Here is a 21955-nt window from a genome sequence, read left to right on the forward strand (position 1 = left end):
TAAAACTTATACTCCGAAAACTACAAAACATAATTGAAAGAAATTAAAGAACTAAAAAATGGAAATAAATGTTCACAGATCACAACCTTAATATTGTTAAGATGACAATACTCCCCAAATTGAAATAAAGATTCAACAAAATCCCTATCAAATTCCCCACTGTTCTCCTCCCCTAAAACTGACAAGCTGATCCTAAAAAGCTATATGCAAATTCAAGGGACCCAGAATAGTCAAAACAATCTTGAAAAGGAAGAACAAAGTTGGAGGACTCACACTTTCCAATTTTAAAACTTAGTATACAAAGCACAGTAATCAAGACTGTGCGGTACTAGCATAATCATAGACGTATGAAATAGAATTGAGAGCCCAGAAATAAACCTTCACATTTATGGTCAGCTCATTTTCAACAAAGGTGCAGAAGAAATTCAGTGGAGAAAGAACGGTCTTTTCAACAAATAGTGCTACAACAGATTTCCATATTAAAAAAGAACATCGGGGACGGCCTGGTGGCGCAAGCGGTTAAGTGCGCGCGCTCCACTGTGGCAGCCTGGGGTTTGCCAGTTCGGATCCCGGGCAAGCACTGACACACCGCTTGGCAAGCCATGCTATGGTGGCGTCCCATATAAAGTGGAGGAAGATGGGCATGGATGTTAGCACAGGGTCAGTCTTCCTCAGCAAAAAAAAAGAGGAGGACTGGCAGATGTTAGCACAGCGCTGATCTTCCTCACACACACACAAAAAAACATCAATCTGTACCTTGCCCCTTATACAAAAATTAACTCAAAATGGATCACAGACCTAAATGATTTTTACCTAACAACTAACATTGCAAAGCTTCTTGAAGAAAACAGGAGAAAATCTTTGTGATGTTGGGCTAGACCAAGATTTCTTAAATAAAATTATAAAAATACCATTCACAAGAAAAACTGATAAATTGGACTTCATAAAAATCTAAAACTCCTGTTTTTTGAAAGAAACTGTTAAAAAAACATACCACAGACTACAAGAAAATATTTGCAAATCACATATCTGACAAAAGTCTGTTAACCAGAATATATAAAGAATTCTGAAAACCCAACAGTAAGAAAATAACCCAAATTATAAAAAAAAAAAAAAAGTAGACAAAAGACTTGAACATAGATATCACCAAAGAATATGGATGGCAAATAAGCACACAGAAAAATGCTCAACATCATTTGTCATTAGGGAAAATGCAAGTCAAAACTACAATGAGATATCACTACACATCTCCTAGAATTTCACAAATTAAAATGACTAACCATACTGCAAGTTGATAAGGACATGGAGCCACTGGTACTCACCATACACTGTTGGTGGGAATGTAAAATAGTACAACCACTTTGGAAACAGTTTGGCAATATTTTTAAAAGTTATACATACAGGTACTATATGACCCGGCCATTCCTACTCCTATGTATTTACCCAAGAGAAATGAAAGTATATGTCCATACAAAGACTTGTTCACAAATGTCCATAGCAGCTTTATTTGTAATAACTAGAAACTGGAAACAACCAAAATGTCCACCAACACATGAATGGATAAATCAATTGTAGTATATCCATATAATGAAAAACAATAAAAGGGAATGAAATATTGATATAAGCAACAATAAGGACTAATCTCAAAATGATTATGCTGAGTTAAAAAAGTCTGACAAAAGATAGTATACTGTCTGATTCCATTTAGATAAAATCCCAGAAAATGCAAATTACAGAAATAAAAAGAGCACTTGTTGCCTTGGGATGGGCAGGCGGGGCAGGGAGAGGCAAGAAAACGGATTACCAAAGGGCATAAGTAAACTTTTGGAGCTGATGGAAATGTTCCTTATCTTGATGGTGGTGATGGTTGCATGGGAGCGTATCATCAAACTATATTTTAAACATGTATAGTTTGTTAAATAAATACTTAAAACTATTAAAGCATATATCTATAACAAATTAATGTTTTTAAGTTAAGCCATGTGTAACTAATGTTGTTAGTATCCAATTTTAGGTTTTTTAGGTTTGCTTAAACGGCAAGGACTAGTTAATTGGTGCTGTCTCATTATTTCCTTTACCTGACAAATTATGTTTCAATAAACCATAATACCCATTTAAACCCCAGGCTAAACATGCAAGAATCTCAAGAATTCAAGAATTCAGATGTGGTCAAATTCTATAAGGTTTATAAATCAGCATCACAATTCAACACAAATAACAAATAGCATAAACTACCATCAAAATAATAATGGTAAAGTTTCTATACACTAAACAGGTAAACTGAGCAAGTAACCTCTAAGCTTTTCTCTTTTGTGAAAATATGTTAAAACTGACTGCCTACTTCATAGAGTTTGTTGAAAGAATCAAGGTAAATAATGTGTGTCAGAATATGTTAAACCATGAAGTGTTGAAAAAAAACTATTCTCTGGCTCCAAAACAAATCGAAAGCATGAAGGTTGGCTAAGGAACATATAAAAGACGAATATAAGCAAAAAACAAAACATGCATAACCCTTTCAGCAGCAACAGAAGTTGGTATTCGCTAATTTGAGCATTATTCTACTACTGAACCCTCTGTCTAGAGTTAATAAAGCTTCTAAGAGCTCCTTTGCAAGTATTTTAAGAAACTATTTCACATAGAAGCTCCCCATGGCATCTCAGAAATCATTTAATTAAATCTATTAAATATGTTGATATGTAAAGTCCAAAGAGTTGAAGTGCGCTCACCCTCCATGAAGCAAAACAATTAACAGCAACAGAGTTTTCAATTCCGATCATAATAGTCAGAAAAGATCATTTCTGATCAGAGCTATGTCTCCAAATAAGACCTATAGCAAGTAGCCTAAGGTTACCAATCAAGCTCCCCAAGTCAATTTATGAAGTTTATACTTTTAATACACCTCCAACCAACCTCATCAATTTAACTTCATAAAATTCAAGGTAAGAAAGAAAGTCACAAGTAAAAATCAAACAAGTATTATAAACCTTGTCTTTTTATCTCGCCATGGTGAAATTCCTGAGTTACATTTGGGTAGTTTATATGAAGACAAGACCAAGCTATGACTGGAGGTACGTGAAGAAAATGTCTATTATGAGTACATTTATAACATTTTCAAATTTGCAGACCATTGTTACTTCTGTGCATAGTAGTTTAATATCTTCAGAAATAAATGTTTTTGATTAATCAATGTATTCTTATAATACTTCTCTCTCATCATTTTAATGTGTAACTACACTATTAGAAAAATAATTTAGATACTATTTTACAAAAATTTGTTACTGATATTTTTCTCTCCATTTAAGACTCAAATTGTTCTATTAATTCCATTCTAAATCTAAAGAACATAAAAAATTTAAACAATGCACTTACGTCATTACTTCCTTTAGTGATCCAATAGCTTTTTCTAGAGTGCTTTTGTCAGGATTCTCTTCAGCTGTATGCTTCTTAAGATCTGTAATGATAAAATGTTTGCTCCACAATTAAAAAAAGTTCACTGGTTTTCCAAGACTTCAAAATGCTGGGGGGGCCAGCCCGGTGGCTTAGCAGTAAAGTGCGCACGCTCCGCTACTGACGGCCCGGGTTCGGATCCTGGGCGCGCACCGACACACTGCTTCTCCGGCCATGCTGAGGCCGCGTCCCACATACAGCAACTAGAAGGATGTGCAATTATGACACACAACTATGTACTGGGGCTTTGGGGAAAGAAAGGAGGAGGACTGGCAATAGATGTTAGCTCAGAGCCACTCTTCCTCAGCAAAAAGAGGAGGATTAGCATGGATGTTAGCTCAGGGCTGATCTTCCTCACAAAAAAAAAAAAAAAAAAATGCTGGGGCCAGCCCCATGGTGTAGTGGTCAAGTTTGGCACGCTCCGCTTCGGCAGCCTGGGTTTGCAGGTTCGGATCCCAAGCACAGACCTATGCCACTTACCAGCCATGCTGCGGCAGCAACCCACATACAAAATATAGGAATACTGGCACAGATGCTAGCTCAGGGTGAATCTTCCGCAAGCAAAAAAAGAGGAAGATTGGCAACAGATGTTAGCTCAGGGAGAATCTTCCTCAACAATAAAAAAAATGCTATCCATTTTGATAGATATAGGCTGATTAATTTTTAGATAATATCTAACCTTTACTTTATTATTTTTTTGTGTGTGTGAGGAAGATCAGCCCTGTGCTAACATCTGCCAATCCTCTTTTTTTCGCTGAGGAAGACTGGCCCTGGGCTAACATCCGTGCCCATCTTCCTCCACTTTATATGGGACGCCGCCACAGCATGGCTTGACAAGCGGTGCATCAGTGCGTGCCCGGGATCTGAACTGGCGAACCCCAGCCCGCTGCAGCGGAGCGCGCACACACTTAACTGCTTGTGCCACCGGGCCGACCCCATAACCTTTACTTTAAAAAAAAAAGTTTTACACAATGTTCTCCTAAGAGCTCCTTTCTTATACATTTGTTAAGGTTTCCAAACTTTTTTCTTTTTGCTGAGGAAGATTCACACTGAGCTAACATCTGTTGCCAATCTTCCTCTTTTTCGCTGAGGAAGATTCACCCTGAGCTAACACCCGGTGCCAATCCTCCTCTCCTTGCATGCAAGCCACTGCCACAGCAGAGCCACTGACAGACGACTGGTGTAGGTCCACACCCAGGAACTGAACCCAACCCACCAAAGCGGAGCACACCAAACCTAACCACCAGGCCACTGTGGCCAGCCCAAGTTTCCACCTTTTTTTATTGACTAAATTTTCAGAATATGTAACACAGATTTTCTTACACTGCTATCTCAATTCCTTTCTAGTAAAGTTTGGGAACTCCTCGATTCCTCAAACTCTCTCCATAGTGCTAAATGAAAACACACGATCCTCAATTAGCTGAGAAATCATTATGTGTGTTATATTTCATATTGGGGCTCATGGCTCCATCAGAGAGAGCATTCGGTGTCCTTTAGAGAAGGTTTGTTTAGTTTACAGGTTCATGAGGTGCTTACACTTTGACTCATAAATTCTTATGCAAGTTGTTTATAATGTTCCCTATGCCACGTTCCACCTAATGGTTCCCTAGTACCAAGCCCACCTAATCTTTTAAGTGGAATGATAGGAGAAAGGCTTAGAAATCATGTGCATTTTAGTCATGACACATTTGATGGATTTCAACAAGTACTTAATAAAACAATAATGAAGATAAATAAGCAAAAAAAATACACTGCTTGGTAAAGTTAACAGTTGGCTTGTTCCTATATTCTCCCTATAGTCTATAAAATGGGATATCTATTAAAGACTGGGGAAATCATTTTATAAGCTAGTAATTCTAAATTCCATTAGATAACCCTAGAGAGAACAAAAATTATCAATTTTTTAAGTTACTACTATAACTCATATGTTAACCAAAAGATTTTAAAGAAAAAAAGATTAACCAGTCACAAAATTAGCCTTGTCTGCTATACATACTACAGTAGTTAAGATTTGGGGATCACAGGCCAGCCCAGTAGCATAGCGGTTAAGTCCATGTGCTAAACTCCAGTGGCCTGTGGTTTGTGGGTTCAAATCCCAGGCACAGACCGACGCACCACTTATCAAGCCCATGCTGTGGCGGCGTCCCATATAAAGTAGAGGAAGATGGGCACGGATATTAACCCAGGGCCAGTCTTCCTCAGCAAAAAAAAGAGGAGGATTGGCAACAGATGTTAGCTCAGGGCTAATCTTCCTCACAAAAAAATAAAAAAATTTTTAAAAAAGATTTGGGGATCAAATGCTTTATTACAAACTTATTCCTGTTTGTCAGTTTTCATATTATTTTTTAAATTTAAGTATGAAAACTAAATTACAATGTTCTAAAAATATTCAGTACTTTAGTCAGCTAAATGTAAAAATCATATACATGCTTTTCTTTCACCACAGGCAAAATTTATTCATAAAAACTTATTTTCTGCTATAAAATTCCCTTCCATTGATCTCATATGTAGTTTAAGTTCTAGAATACATGGATGCATGTCTCAAGAGTGTTCTGCACAGTCTAAGGGTGAAAAAAGTAAACATAAGACCAAGTATACAGAACTTTACTAAGATTCAGAAAAGGACCAAATAACTTGAGACATATGAATTATCTCTCATGATTTTGTGGATGAATTTTGTTTACATGGATGTAAACTGATTTTGAATTAGTGACACACCACAAAATGAAAGACTTTAGCAGAGAGACAAAAAGTACAGTACTAATCAATATAATTGATATCAGAACAAATAAAGCATTTTAGGCCAGACTGAATTTTTACAGCACCAGTGAACTATTAAGATTATCCATAAAGATATTTTCTATGTAAATAAGACATAAACTTTAATGGTGAAATCTAAGAAAACTATGAAAATGAGAAGGATTTCAATTTTTTTAGAACAAAACAATTCCATAAAAACATCCAAAATAGTCTGAAAACAAATCAGACAAGTACCATTTAAAAGTAACGCAACACTGGGTAACCTCTGTACTGGTCGGATGAGAAGTTCAACAAGGCTTTGCCGTCCACATTCTGGTTTAGCTTGGTTTATCTGAAAGGAATTAATTTATTAAACAACCAAAAAAAAGTTTTCTGTAAAGATTAGACACCCTACATTTATTAGATTACACTTTCTCATTAGTGTCCTGTTAAAACCAAGAGAAGTGGTGGGGTGAAGTGGTGGGGTGGGAGCTGGCAGATTACTGTGGTTGAATAATCTTCCAGGCCCTCAAATGACCTCCTGGCCAGCCAAGGGTTAACATCTTAAACAGAAAGTGAGTTCCTCTACACACTTCCAAATATTCCATCTTAAGTTTCTCTTAAGTCTACAGCATTCACAAGAAAAAAACAGTTTTAAAATATTAATTACGCTGGGGCCTGCCCGGTGGCGCAAGTGGTTAAGTGCGCACACTCGGCTGCGGCAGCCTGGGGTTTGCCACTTCAGATCCCGGGCGTGCACCGACGCACCTCTTGTTAAGCCATGCTGTGGCGGCGTCCGGTATAAAGTACAGGAAGATGGGCATGGATTTTAGCCCAGGGCCAGTCTTCCTCAGCAAAAAAAGGAGGAGGATTGACATCGGATGTTAGCTCAGGGCTGGTCTTCCACACACACACACACAAAAAATTAATTATGCTGATATCATTGGATAAACAAAGTAAGGCACTGGTAAGAGAAAAAAATCATTAAAGGCAAAACAAAATCTCCCTGGAAAATTTTAGGTGTTTGAGCACTAAATCACGTATAACTTTTTGAAAAAAAAATAACCACATACAACATTCTCATTCACTCAGATGCCTCTTGGACCCTGCTACCTAACATGTCAAATCTTCTCAAGCTAAACATCACTGCCACTCTCTGGTACACCTAAAGTTAATAAATAACACTAAGGTATTCTTACATGGATACATTTTTACCAAAAGTATGATTTTAATAAACTCTGTCAGAAGTTATTCTCAGATTTTTATTTGAAAGAAATGTACACTACCTTCAGAAAAGCATGAAATCTTGGTTTCTGTTTTTCACATTTAATAATTGTTTCCTTGCTCATTTCAAAGAAGTTTACAAAGGGAGGATAGGTTTTTACCAAATCTTTTGACTAGGAAAAAGAAAAAAACACAACATTAATTTGTAATGCATGTCACCCTTAGACAATGAAACTTAGTCAAATAATCAATAGTCACAATCTGACATATTAGATGCAAAAGAAAAGTTTAAAGTAAGTTTTTTCTCAAGTTAAACAGAGAAATTTATTTTATAAACTTCTCACTAATGAGTTAATTGTTAAACAAAACGCATCAATTGGTACATATAGCCTAAAACCCGAAAAGCAAACAAAGACCCAGAAAGAAACAAAAGTATATTATAGCTTATTGTATTGATATAAACATGACAAAGTTTAAAAACTTCTATAAGTTCAGAATATAGTAATTAGAGTTGATCTACACAAAACCCAAAAGCATACTATTATTTATTGAAGGATCCAAACCACCATTAAAAGATCAATTATACCACCCAAAAATACAAACAAAAAAAGGAAAAATGTCTTGGTTAATAAAGGAGACTAATAGATATCAAAAAGATATGTGAAAATAATTTGCATATTTGGAATTCTCAACCAAGCAGAAAACACATTTAAGAGATTATATGGTAAGGATGGAAGTTAGAAGGAGGCCTCAGAAAACAAAAGCATCAGAACGCAAGGCACTGAAATTTATACAATGCATTCAAAGAGACTGAAAGAAATTTATAAATCCTATTCACAGCACCTCATTCAAAAGGAATTAACTTTATTTGATAAACTTAAGCTAAATGCTTCTTATCCTAAAGAAGCAGTTCATTAGAAGGTTTTATGCAGAGCAGACACAAAACAGCAAAAAATGCTATCAAGTAAAGAAAGAAAAATAAAAACTCGATTATAGAAAATTTCAGAAAAATCATTAATCTGTGGCCATTTATGAAGGGCAAATAATTTGATATATAGTAAAACAATTATAGCTATATAGTAGTATTCCTATTGATGATCTTGAGCTATCAAGAAAGTGTTCAATTGTATATAGAAAGTATGTTTCAGAAGACAAAAAACTTAACAATATATTTTACAGACACAACGTCAAAGTTTTAAATGCTCTCACATTTAAACAGGTAACTTTCATTCCCTGTCAGTCCTTGATCAAATGATATTTTAACCAGAAAACTTAAAAAAGAAATAAAATACTTACATATTTAAGAAAGATGTCACCAATGCTTTTGCTCTCATCCCAATTAACAATAAGGTCTTCAAGATCATCCTGAAAGAGCACAAATTAAAACACTTAAAACTGAACTTGACAATTCAAAATCTTTTAATATTTTCAAGATATTCATATGAAAGAAGCACTTTAGAAAGTACCTTAAATTTGAAATGCAAAACAATTAATACATTCTTTCTCAATAAGGAATTAACTTTTTGACTATGAAGAAAACATCCTTTGAAAAACGATTAAGAAAATACAAAGTGTCAAGTCAATAAGACTAACTTCCCAACATGATGTGATAGTTCAATATCTTTTGTAATTAACTATAAAGCTGATTGGTGTTATTTATTATAAAAAACTACTTTCCATCCTGCTGCTAAAGCATCTTATTTAACATCAGCCATTAGAAACTGTAATTTATAATAGAGGTCAGCAAACTTTACTTAAAGGGCCAGATAGTAAATATTTTAAGGCTTGCAGGTCATATGGTTTCTGTCACAAGTACTCAACTCTGTCCTTGTAGAGTGGAAACAGCCATAGACAATACATAAACAATGGAGTGTGACTGTGTTTCAATAAAGCTTTCTTTATAAAAACAAGCAAAACTTTACCAAAATCCAAAACCGGTTAGATTTGGTCCATCAACCACAGTTTGCTAATCTCTGGTCTATAAAATTTCTCAATCATCGTCCTAAAATACTACATATTTGTAAAAATTTAGATGACCTTTAAAAGCTCTAGAAGATAATAAAACACAAATCAGACGATAAAATGACATGCCAAGAAATGATATGCCCTAATTGAAATTCAACAAGTGACTTTGAAGTAGAAATTATTCAATAAGCTTTTATACCAGAGGTTCTCAAAGTATCATCAGTAGACCCCCCCCAGCATAATGTTTTAGTGGGATCCATGAGATTAAAACTATTTTCATTACAATACTAAGGTGTTATTTGTCCTTTCCACTCTAATTCTCTCACAAGTATACAATAGAGTTTGCTAGAGGCTACGTGGTATGTGATACTGCAACAGACTGAATTAAGAAGCAGATATGAGAAAGAGTCTTCTATTAAGCCAGACAGAGAAAACATAAAACACCACCCTTCTCACTATTTCTGTTTTGGAAATTAGTTATTTTTCATGAAGAATATGTTATTTATGTTACCATAATGAGTTATTATGACTTTAAATGTATTAATAGGGGCCGGCCCGGTGGCGCAAGCGGTTAAGTGTGCACCCTCCGCTGCAGCAGCCCGGGGTTCGCCGGTTCGGATCCCAGGCGTGCACTGAGACACTGCTTGTGGAGCCGTGCTGTGGTGGTGTCCCATAGAAAGTAGAGGAAGATGGGCACAGATGTTGGCTCAGGGCCAGTCTTCCTCAGCAAGAAGAGGAGGATTGGTATCAGATGTTAGCTCAGGGCTGATCTTCCTCACAAAAAAAATAAATAAATAAAACAAATGTATTAATAAATATTTTTTAAATTGGATATTCACCCAATAATTGCCCAAAAATTAACTCAGAATAGATTATAGACCTAACTGTAAGAGATAAAACAAATACAACTTTTAGAAGAAAACAAGAGAAAATCTTCAAAATCTTGGGTTAGGCACAAATTTCTTAGATATGACTCCAAAAGCACAGTAGATAAAACAAGAAATGGATAAACTGGACTTCATCAAAATTTAAAACTTTTATACTTCAAAACGCACCATTAAAAACATGAAATGACAGGGGGCTGGCCCCATAGTGTAGTGGTTGAGTTCGTCATGCTCCACTTTGGCAGCCCGGGTTCGCAGGTTCAGATCCCAGGCACGGACCAAAACCACTCATCAGCCATGCTGTGGCAGCGACACACATAAAAAAACAGAGGAAGACTGGCACAGATGTTAGCTCAGGTCTAATCGTCCTCAATCAAAAAATAAAAAAAAGAGGAAGATTGGCAAGAGATATTAGCTTGGGGCAAATCTTCCTCGCCAAAAAAGAGAGAAAAGACAAGCAAGAACAGACTGGAAGAAAATATTTGCAAAACACATAGCTGATAAAGGACTTGAATCCAGAATTTATAGAGAACCTTTACAACTCAATAAGACAACCCAATCAAAAAAATGGACAACAGATCTAAGCACACATTTCACCAAAGATAATGTACAAATGGCTAACAAACATGTGAAAAGATACTCAATGTCATTAATCATGAGGGAAATGCAAATCAAAACCACAATGAGATGTACTTCACATCCTAGAATGGCTATTTAAGAAAAAAAAAAAGTATTGGCGAAAATGTGTGGAAATTTGAACACTCATACATTACTGGGAAAAATGTAAAATGATGTAAAAGCCTGGCAGTTTCTCAAAAAATTTCAAATATAAGACTACCAATATCACCCAGCAATTCTACTCTCCTAAGTATCTACTAAACAAATGAAACCATGCCCACACAGAGATTTGCACACAATGGTCATAGCAGCATTATTCATAATAGCCAAAAACGTGAAGAACCTAAATTTCCATCAATGGTGAATGGATAAAGAAATATGGCATACCCATACAATGGACTATTATCTGGCTACAAAGGAACAAACCACTAACATGCTACATCATAGATGAAATTCAAAAATACGCTAAGTGAAAGCAGCTAGACATAACACCGCCGCATACTGTACATTTGCATTTATATGAAATGTCCAGAATAGGCAAATTCATAGAGACAGAAAGTAGATTAGTGGTTGCCTCAGCTAAGAATGAGGATTAACTATAAATAGGCATGAAAGATCTTATCGTGGGAGGAGAAAATGTTCCAAAACGGATTAATGGAGATAGCTGCATTGCTTGGTAAAGTTATTAAAATCATTGAATCATATATCTCGAATAGGTAAATTTAAAGACATGTAAAATATACCTCAATAAAGCTGTTAAAAAATTGATGCATCCTAAAAAATACTTTTAAATTTTAATTTCAAATACAGTTAATACCAATAGGTAAAACCCACATAAACAAAGTTCCTCAATAATTTTTAAAAATGAAAAAGGATCCTGAGACCATATAAGAATCACTGCTATACCAGCAGACTCAAAAAAGTTTAAAAGGGGAAAAAATTACTTCTGATAGCATATAAGTGAACTCAAAGCAAGAATACTTTAACAGCTCACAAGTCAAGAAATAAGATTTAATTATTTAAAATTGCACTTGAAAGAAACAATAGAAAGAAAAAGATTAAAAATAAGATAAACCTTGAGGCAATATAATGTAGTGAATTCTAGCACTGACTAGCTTAATTTTAAATATGGGCTCTAGGGCTTGTTAGTTCTGTGCCCTTGGGTAAGTTACTTAACCTCTAAGTGCCTCAATTTCCTATTCTAAACAATTAGGACAGTAATGATTCCTATCTCATAAAGGATTAAATTAGTTAATACTTGTAAAACACTTAAAAGAATCCCTAACAAATAGTAGTGCTCAATAAAGTATTATTAACTATATTTTCCTATGTATTTAACATAAAGTAGGGGGGATATTTGGAAAACTGATGCAAAAGAGAAAAAACTTAGAACTCTGGCAATGTAATCTAGTGGTATGTTTTTAAAGTGTAAAAAACTACAGGATGGCTTTATATACTCATATAAGAACATCGCTATCAGAAAGCAAAAATCTCTAGGCACTCTGAAAAATAGTTTACTCTGTTTCTGGTTAATCTTTAATTCCTAATGCTTGTTGATTAAATAAACATTTCTGCATTAATCAACTGTTAGCTCAAGAACTAAGTAACAAAGGAACTAAGGCTTAGAGAGATTAAGTAATTTGCATCAAATCACTGAGTTGTGAACCAGTATTCACACTCAGGTTTGTCTGACTCCAGATTCCATGTCATTCCACTTCATCTATACCACAGTTCCTATCCATTAGAAATGGGGAGTCAGATTGGCAGAAGAGCCCCCAAGAGTATTATTTATAGTGTCACCATTTCTTACAACGTTTCTGTTGGAAAATGGTTGATCCAATTCAAGACTGACGCTGAAACCTGTCTCCTTCTCCTTGTCCATAACACATCAGGAAATCTCCATAGGATTCTCCCAACTTTACCGCCTGGCCATAAGAAAGTAGAACTCTATAGTTCTAAGACATAGAGCATAGCTCCCAAAGCCTGTTAGAAAAGCAGAGGAAGTGATAAACAGATGGGAGTAAGAAAGCTAAGCTACTTTCTTCTTTTCTTCCTTGTTAAAGATTTCTTCTGTATTGTTACCCTCTACTTTTATATAAGATGGGTTTCTCTTTTACCTAGCTCACCACACAATACTCCAAATTAGCAGATTACCCAGGATACATCTGTTCCTGAAACAAGTACAAGGTACCTTGAGACTTACCCTAATTTAACAAAGGATAAACACAGAAAGAAAAAGCACTCCCTCCAATCCCTCCCTTTCTCTTTTGTTCCATCATAGTTCCATACAAAAGCAGGCATTTGCACATCAAGGACCAATGTTATCAGTCCTCAAAAACAAAAATTCACACTTAGGAAAAGAGAGACAATGATAATCTCAAAAATTCTCATCTTAATCTAAACATCAGCATATCAGACATTGGAGGCAAATTAAGAATGAGGCTATTGGTGTTCACATAATATCTAGATGAGAAAATACACTGAGTTCTTTCTAGTCCTGATTCAGACATTTAAAAGTAGCATGATCATTATTCACCAAACATTTACTGACAGAAATCTAAGTGCCAGACACAGTGGCTATAAACACAGTGGGTAAAAAATGGTTTTAATCCTTCACAAAACTTCTAAACATTACTTTACTCACCTTCTGAATTTATTATTAATATAAATTGCTATTTTGATTTACTGATTGCTCAGTGTCAGGCACTATGCTTAGCAACTTATAAATATGTAAAAAATAAAAAATTTCACAACCACCCATGAGTCAGATACTACTATCCACAGTTTACAAATAAGAAAACTGAAGCACTTAGTCACCTGACTTCAAACCCAAATCTGCTCTATTCCACAGTCCCTATCCATAAACACTATTCAATACTATAAAATACAGACACCAGTGCTTCTCAGGAATACTGTATTAATGAGATGATATGAAAAACTGTACAAATTTAAGACACATTTACAGTTTATTCACTTACATACTAAAACAGTGTATCTACAGCATGATCAAGAAGCAACATAGCATTAGTAATAACCAAGACATGGAAACAACCTAAGTATCCATCGATGGATAATGGATAAAGAAAATGTGATATATATACATAATGGAATATTATTCAGCCATAAAAAAGGAAATCCTGCCATTTGCAACATGGATGGGCCTTGAGGGCATTATGCTAAGTGAAATAAGTCAGAGAAATACAAATACTGTATGATCTCATACGTGGAATGTAAAAAAAAAAAACAAAAAACATAATACAGAGAACAGATTAGTGGCTGCTAGAGGCAGGGGGAGGGGGATGGGCAAAATGGGTAAAGGTGGTCAAAAGGTACAAACTTCCAGTTATGAGATAAGTAAATCCTGGGGGTGAAATGTACAGCATGGTGCCTATAGTTAATAATACTGTGTTATATATTTGAAAGCTGCTAAGAGAATAGATCCTAAAAGTTCTCATCACAAGAAAAAAAACTTTTGTTACTATGTGTGGCGATAGACATTAACTAAACTTATTGTGGTGATCATCTCGCAATATATACATACAGCAAACCATTATGTGGTACCCCTAAAACTAATACAATGCCATATGTCAGTTATATCTCACAAAAAACAGAAGCATCAGCATGAAGTTAGCCAAAAAGGGGGTCAAATCCTGGATCCAGCACTTATTAGATGACTGACTTTGGAAAAATAATTTAATCTCTGTGTGCAGCAGTTTCACATCTGTAAAATATAGACAAAAATAACACCAAAAATAATACCAACATCTTGGTAGTGTTCAACAGATGTGGCAGTACTTGACAGATGGCTAGCTACATTTAAAAGAAGAAAAGAAAAAACTGCTATGTATAAAAAAGACAAAGAAAACACAACAAAATCTAGGAGCATTTCAGTGATGGGATTATGGGTACTCCTTTTTCCTTTTCTCCTGATTTTACAAATGTTTGACAGCATGTGTTGGTTTCATGGTAGAAAAGAACACAGGCTTTGAAATTTTTAAGTATGTGACAAACCTAAAAGCAACTAATACTTGAAATATTGGTAATCTAACTTGACAGAAGAAGCTTAAAGAATTATGTAACACACAAGAAAACTAAAGGGTAACGATCATTTTCAAAGCTTCAGCAAATCAGAGCACATGATTTTCTGAATTGAGATTACATTATGTTCACATAAAAAGTATAACATTTTATATTAAAAGGGAACTTGAACACCCAAACTGGTTAAATGACTGACACAAATTCAAATTGACCCACAAATTACTGGAAGAACACCAAGATGAAAACCTACTTGCCTTCCCAGCCTACCTTATGCCTCTCGGTGTTTCTTATGAAACAAAAAACATTCCAAGAATACTTTCTTCTTTAAATATTCAGAAGCCTAACTAAAAATAAGGATAAACTAGCCTGAGACTTCTGGCTTTTTAAGTTTTTTGAGAAAATAAAGATTCATTCAGAGTTCCCTTTAGATTTAGAAATAACTAAAATATGATCACGAATATTGATAAAATACAAAATACAAGCATTTGATAAATTGCATTTTTATTAACTTATAGATCTATGTATGTTTATATATATAAACCTAGATATAAGAAGTTCTAATATATAACATATAAACTTTATATATAATATATAAACAATATATATTATACATAATGTGCAGTAAAATCAAAAGTAATTTAATGTATTTGTTTGAAAACATTTTATAATTCCGAGTGATCTTTTTATTGGAATATTGAATAAACGTTAATATGGGTTGTTTTGAGGAGAAAATTGATCAATTTTGCTCAAATACCACATAGGAAAAATAAGAGGAAATAAAGCTAAACTACTGTGTTTTTTTTTTTTTTTTTTTGGTGAGGAAGATCAGCCCTGAGCTAACATCCATGCCAATCTTCCTCTTTTTTTTGCTAAGGAAGACTGGCCCTGAGCTAACATCCGTGCCCATCTTCCTCTACTTTATATGGGATGCCACCACAGCATGGCCTGACAAGCGGTGCATCGGTGCATGCCCGAGATCCAAATCCAGGCTGCCAGCAGCAGAGTGCGCACACTTAACCGCTACGCCATGGGGCCAGCCCGCTAAACTACTTTTAAAAGGTCAGCTATAGTTTCCCCAAAATTATTTTACTATGAAATAGTAATACCTGAAAATCACAGACCCTTCATCAAAGGAAAATCATTAACAAGAGGATAGCATTATCTTATCTTAGCATTATCTTATCTTATGGTTTTGGCACTTATCTGACTATAAAAAGAGAAATGAATGAAATGATCTCCAAGTCCCTTCCAGCTTCAGAAACTAAAGCAAAACAAAAACATATAGCCCAAGAGGAACAACAGGAGGAAAATAGTACTAGCAACCACATGTCTCTAAAGAAAAGACTTCATAAGGTCTCAATTCCTTATTTACAAGATTAATCAAAATCAAAAAACAGGCAAACAACAAACATTAATACGGCACTGGTGCAAAGGGACAAATGATCTGAAGGAATAAATGAGTGAGTAGGAAGTTTTAGTTACAAAATTATCCTGAAAAAGCATAATAAATAAACACAATCCAAAAAGAATTACTACCAACCTAACATATACAAATTTACCTTTATCTTAGTGTGCACATCGAAGATATCTGGGATACTACCAAAAATAGTCTTAATCTCTTCTGGTGCAAGGATAGGCCCACCACGTTGTCCTTCCTCTTCCAGTGGTACCTGAAATAACTAAAAGGTAAAAAAAGACTAGTTTAGGCAGATTGTAGGAAAAGAAGCAAAAAAGCTGATATGTAAACAATGACAAAGAAGCGATGAGATGTCGATGGAAAAGAAAAAAGTAATTAAAAAAATACTTCTCCCTAAATTTGAGACTTTTCCACATAACATTTTCTATTCTACTTTATCCTATTTATTTATACATCTGTATATGTGTGTATATATACACTCGTAATAAAATGTTATGTTATAATCTAATAAAAATTTATCACAGTTCTAAAAATCATTAAAATTGTTAGTATAAGAGTAATTTCTACTTTTTTATTCAAGTTACTAAGGAAGAAAGCAATAAGCAATCAATTATTTTCAGACATATACTTAACGTATGTACTAAATGTTTTGAAATGGTAGCACAGAAACTTGGTTTAGGGGAAGGAGACTGGATTTGAAGTTAGAAGACCTGTTTGAATCCATGTTGTTGCTTCTATCAATCTAAAAAAATAAAAGGAAAAAAACTCCAAGAACTAATAGTGAGTTTAGCAAGGTCACAGGATACTAGGTCAGCACACACACGCACGCCCGTACACACACCACTCATATTTCTATAAACCAGTACTGTACAAATGAAAACCAAAATGTAAAAAAAAGAGTATCATTTAATTAACAATAAAAAATTAAAATACTTCAGTATAAATGTAATAAAACAAGTACAGATGCTGAAAACTACATCAGAACGCTGATGAAAGAAATCAAAGACAACATAAATAAATGAAGACATATAGTCATAAACTGCAAGACTCAATACAGTAAGAATGTCAACTCTCCCCCAAACTGATCTATGGATTTAACCCAATGCTTCTCAAAATTCCAGGACTTTTTGTAGACAAAGAAAACCTGATTCTAAAAATTTATATGGAAAGGCAAAGTAACTTGCTATAAAGCTGCAGTACCCAAGACTGTATGGTCTTGGTGAAGGGAGAAACATCCAAGATCAACAGAACAGAATAAAGCCCACAAACAAACCCCTGAAAATATGGCCAAATAATTTTTGACAAAAGTGCAAAAGCAATTCAAATGAGGAAGGCTAGTCATTCAACAAAAGGAAGTAAAACACCATTTGCCAGAGGCAAAAAAAAAACGAACCTCAGCCTCAATATAATGCCTTATACAAAAATTAACTCAAAATGGATCACAGACCTAAACGAAAAACCTAAAACTATGAAACGTTTAGAAAAGAGCATAGGAGAAAATCTTGTGATTTAGACTTAGGTAAAGAGATTTTAAATCTGAAATCAAAAGCATGATCTATAAAAGAAAAAAAACATAAATTGGACTTCATCAAAGTTAAAAACTTTTTTGCTGCAAAAGACTTAGAATGAGAAGACACGCTATAGATTAGGAAAAAATATTTGCAAATCATATATCTGACAAAGGACTACTATCCAAAATATATAAAGAATTCTCAAAACAAGAAGGAAACAACCCAATTAAAAACTGGCAAAATAACAGTTAGTTCAACAAAAAATATATACAGATGTCAAATAAGGACAAGAATAGATGTTCAACATCTGCCGTCACTATATAAATGAAAATCGAAGCCACAATGAGATACCCCTACACACCTATTTGAACAGCTAGAATAAAAAATACTGATAATATCAAGTACTGGTGGGGATGTGAGCAACTGGAACTCTCATACCTCGCTGGTGGAAATGTAAAATTGTATAGCCCGTCTGGAAAAAGGTTTGACAGTTTCTTATCAAGTTAAACATTACTTACCATATGATCTAACAATCCCACTCCTGGGTGTTTACCCAAGAGAAACAAAAACTTCTGTACACATAAAACTTGTACACAAATGTTGATAACACTCTATTCATAACTGCCCAAAGCTGGAAACAACCCAAATGTTCTTTAATGAGTCAACACAAACAAATTGTGGTACATCCATACAATGGTATACTACTCAGCAATAAAAAGGATTGAACTATTGATACACACAGGTTAGATGAATCTCTAAGGCTGAAAGAAGCCAGCCTCAATAGGTTATATATATACTATACAATTCCATTTGTATGACATTCTCAAAAAAGACAACATTATAGTGATGGAGAAGAGATCAGTGGTTACCAGGAGTTGGAGTGAGGAAAGGGTGTGACTCATAAAGGAATTGTACCAGGAATTTTTTGGGGGATGAAACTGTTCTGTATTCTGATTGTAGTGGTGGTTATACAAATTTCCACGTGTTAAAATTCATAGAACTGCACATCAAAGAAAAGTCGATTTACTATTCAAAGTAAAAATAATAATGTACTATTATTCTTAACATACATAGAAGTAAAATGAATGACAATAACATAAAAGCCAGGAGGGGATGAAGGTAAATAAAAAAATAAAGAAAAAGATAAAAGAAAGTATATAATAAACAGTAAGAAACTACACGAAGATTACAAAGCCACTATTTTTAAGAACTCTTACAATTCTACAATAGTTTATTCTCCAAATATATATAGATTTTTCTGGACAATACATATATTCAGGCCTTCCATTTCTGCAAGTATGGTAAACTCTACCTGCTGAAAACAACTAAAAATACTGAAGTAAGAAAAACCTCTAAATACATCAATAAGTTGACAAGAAAGTGAGGTAACTTCAGAGGCCAAAATTTAAGTGAAAGTAGGGAGTTGACTACTAAAACCAACCTTTGTCCCAAGGACATTTGCCTAAACTGATGAAAGTTAAGCTTCACCTATAAAAGCCTCAGTGGGCATAGAAGACCAACACAAAACCTACTTTCCAACCTACTATCAACTTCTGGTAAAGTTAAATACTTATATAGCCTATGACCCAGAAATTCCAGGCTTTTACCCAGAATACATTCTCAAGGAAACATGAATAAGAATATTCACAGCAGCAATACTAGTAATAGTAAAAAACAAAAGAATAAAACACTAAACACTAAAACTTAAAGTAACTCCAATGTCCATTAAAAATAAAAGTTAAATAAACTGATATATTCATACAGGAAAATGTTATTACAGCTACATGCAACAACACCGATGTCTTAAAAATATTTCTATCAAGTGAAAAAAGCAAGTCACTAAAAATATATAAATATGGTACATTTACATAGTTTGTTTTCCTACACAAAGGTGATTCTATAACGCAAATGATAAACACAAAATTCCAGATAATGATTATCTCTGAGGGGAGGGAAAGGAATGGGACTGGGAAAAAACACAATAGAGGTTTCAAAGATATTTGTACCATTTATAAATATTGCTTTAGCTAGTCAACATTTAAGTAAAAATCCTACACAAAACCATTCAGACAACCAAAATACATCAAGGTTCATTAAAACTTCTCAGTAGTCTTAAGACATGTTCAACTATCAAAAAGAGTTCTATTGTTTGCTTTAATCCCCCATATAAAATTAGACAGACAACAACTATTAATTTTACCTTTCCAATATTTCTCAAATTTATCCTTTTATTTTCACTGATATCATAAGAAATTCAGGTCCTCAAAATCTCTAACCAAGACTGCTGACATAACCTTCAAATTGGTATCCTTGCCTCCACAATTTCCCCTCTTCAATACCTCCTTCAAAGTGAACTAATTTTTGTGTGTGTGTGAAGATTAGCCCTGAGCTAACATCTGTTGTCAATTCTCCTCTTTTTGCTGAGGAAGACTGGCCCTGGGCTAACATCCGTGCCCATCTTCCTCTACTTTATATGTGGGACGCCTGCCACAGCATGGCTTGATAAGCGGTGCATAGGTCTGTGCCCAGGATCCGAACCCTGTGAACCCCAGGCCACTGAAGTGGAGCACACCAACTTAACCGCTACGAGGCCAGCCCCTAAGTTATCTTTCTAAAATGTAAGTCAGATGATATCATCTTCCCCTTCTCATCAAAAACTATTCTACAGTTTATAGATGACAAAGCACTCTATACAAAGGCCTTCTCTGGTCTGACAGAGGCAGTCTTATCTCAACTCTCACTGTATCCACACCCTACCCCCTACCGCGGTCTCTCTACCCCACCCTAAACTCAAATCCCCCAAGACTACTCATAATACCTTGAATGATACACAACTTCAATTGTTTGTAACATTTGCGCAATCTCAAATACAATTCCCACCCACATTCTTTGCAGGTATCAATCATACTCATATGTTAAAATTCACTTCAATTTTTATCTTCTTTATGACACTTTTTCCAATGTTCAAGTCACCGAAAATTCCAGCCCAATATCTTCCCTAAGCTGAAAGAGGAGTAAAATTCTTACCTCACAAATCTCCAAATACCTAACTAAACCTCCCTCATGATGTTCATAACCTTCTACTTGGTATTATAATTAGGTATGTATGTTTTATCTCCTCTAACAGTCAAAGCTCCTTTAAAACAGGAATCCTCTTTAACACCTGGCACAATACTTGACATTAATAGGCACCCAAGTATTATATAAAATAAATAAAGAAGCTTCTGGATATTCATTTAATTTGGGGGCTAAATTAAAATTAAGTTATTCCAAATCCAATTTTAAAAAAAATAACATAGTTCTAAAATAAAGCTTACAAGAGAAAAAGATCATGAATTTATTTATTTTTTTGTGTGTGAGGAAGATTAGTCCGGAGCTAACATCCGATGCCAATCTTCCTCTTTTTGCTGAGGAAGATTGGCCCTGGGCTAACATCCATGCCCATCTTCCTCTATTTCATATGGGACGCCACCATAGCACGGCTTGACAAGCAGTGCATCAGTGTGCGCCCGGGATCCAAACCCACAAACCCCGGGCTGCCTAAGCAGAGCACGTGCACTTAACTGCTACACCACCGAGCTGGGCCCAAAAAGATCACGAATTTCACCACAATCTTTTAAATAATACCTTACGTAGGTTTATACTAAAGCATAATGGTATGAAACTTTGTCTATAGCCTAATAATTCCAAGATCTTTTTTAAAAGGAGTTTTAGTGAATTTAATTGATATACAAATTAGAATTCTGAAACTCCAGCGCATTTACTGTGGCCTGAAAGGATTTACATTTCTAGGTAACAAATGCTACCGAAATACATGAACAGTATATGCCAAAGGGATTTTCTGCTACTCAACTACATTTGGGCTGGCTACAAAAACTTCGACGAGAAACTCATCTAGGATGCTTTCCCTTGAGGAAGAAAAGCAAAGCTGACTTAAGTTTAAAACAGCAGAGGGCCTCATAAAACCTTGACGACTGCTAAACAAATTAACTGTGAAGAACAACCTCTCCGTGACTGCCACAAAAGAAGTCTTTCCATTTCTTATCCATGCATTTTATCAATGGTACAAGCAACTAAAGGCTACTACATTGAACCCCAATATATTAAGAATT

General features: G+C 34.8%; 1 protein-coding gene across 13 annotated transcripts in view; it reads right to left on the bottom strand.

The window, feature by feature from the left end:
- The window catches only part of ECT2 (epithelial cell transforming 2), a 64153-nt gene that overhangs the window by 23626 nt on the left and 18572 nt on the right, over positions 1–21955 (bottom strand). For all 13 annotated transcript variants that reach the window (XM_087440017.1, XM_087440018.1, XM_087440016.1 and 10 more), the window contains 5 exons: positions 16475–16594; positions 8707–8775; positions 7473–7583; positions 6442–6538; positions 3370–3451 (listed from right to left, as the gene is read on the bottom strand). In XM_087440017.1, coding sequence (XP_087296143.1) covers positions 3370–3451; positions 6442–6538; positions 7473–7583; positions 8707–8775; positions 16475–16594 — 479 coding nt within the window. The remainder of the gene's footprint in view (positions 1–3369; positions 3452–6441; positions 6539–7472; positions 7584–8706; positions 8776–16474; positions 16595–21955) is intronic.

This window comes from Ceratotherium simum, chromosome 15 (assembly GCF_057802395.1).
Source record: "Ceratotherium simum simum isolate JZ-2026a chromosome 15, ASM5780239v1, whole genome shotgun sequence".
Taxonomy (NCBI): domain Eukaryota; kingdom Metazoa; phylum Chordata; class Mammalia; order Perissodactyla; family Rhinocerotidae; genus Ceratotherium; species Ceratotherium simum.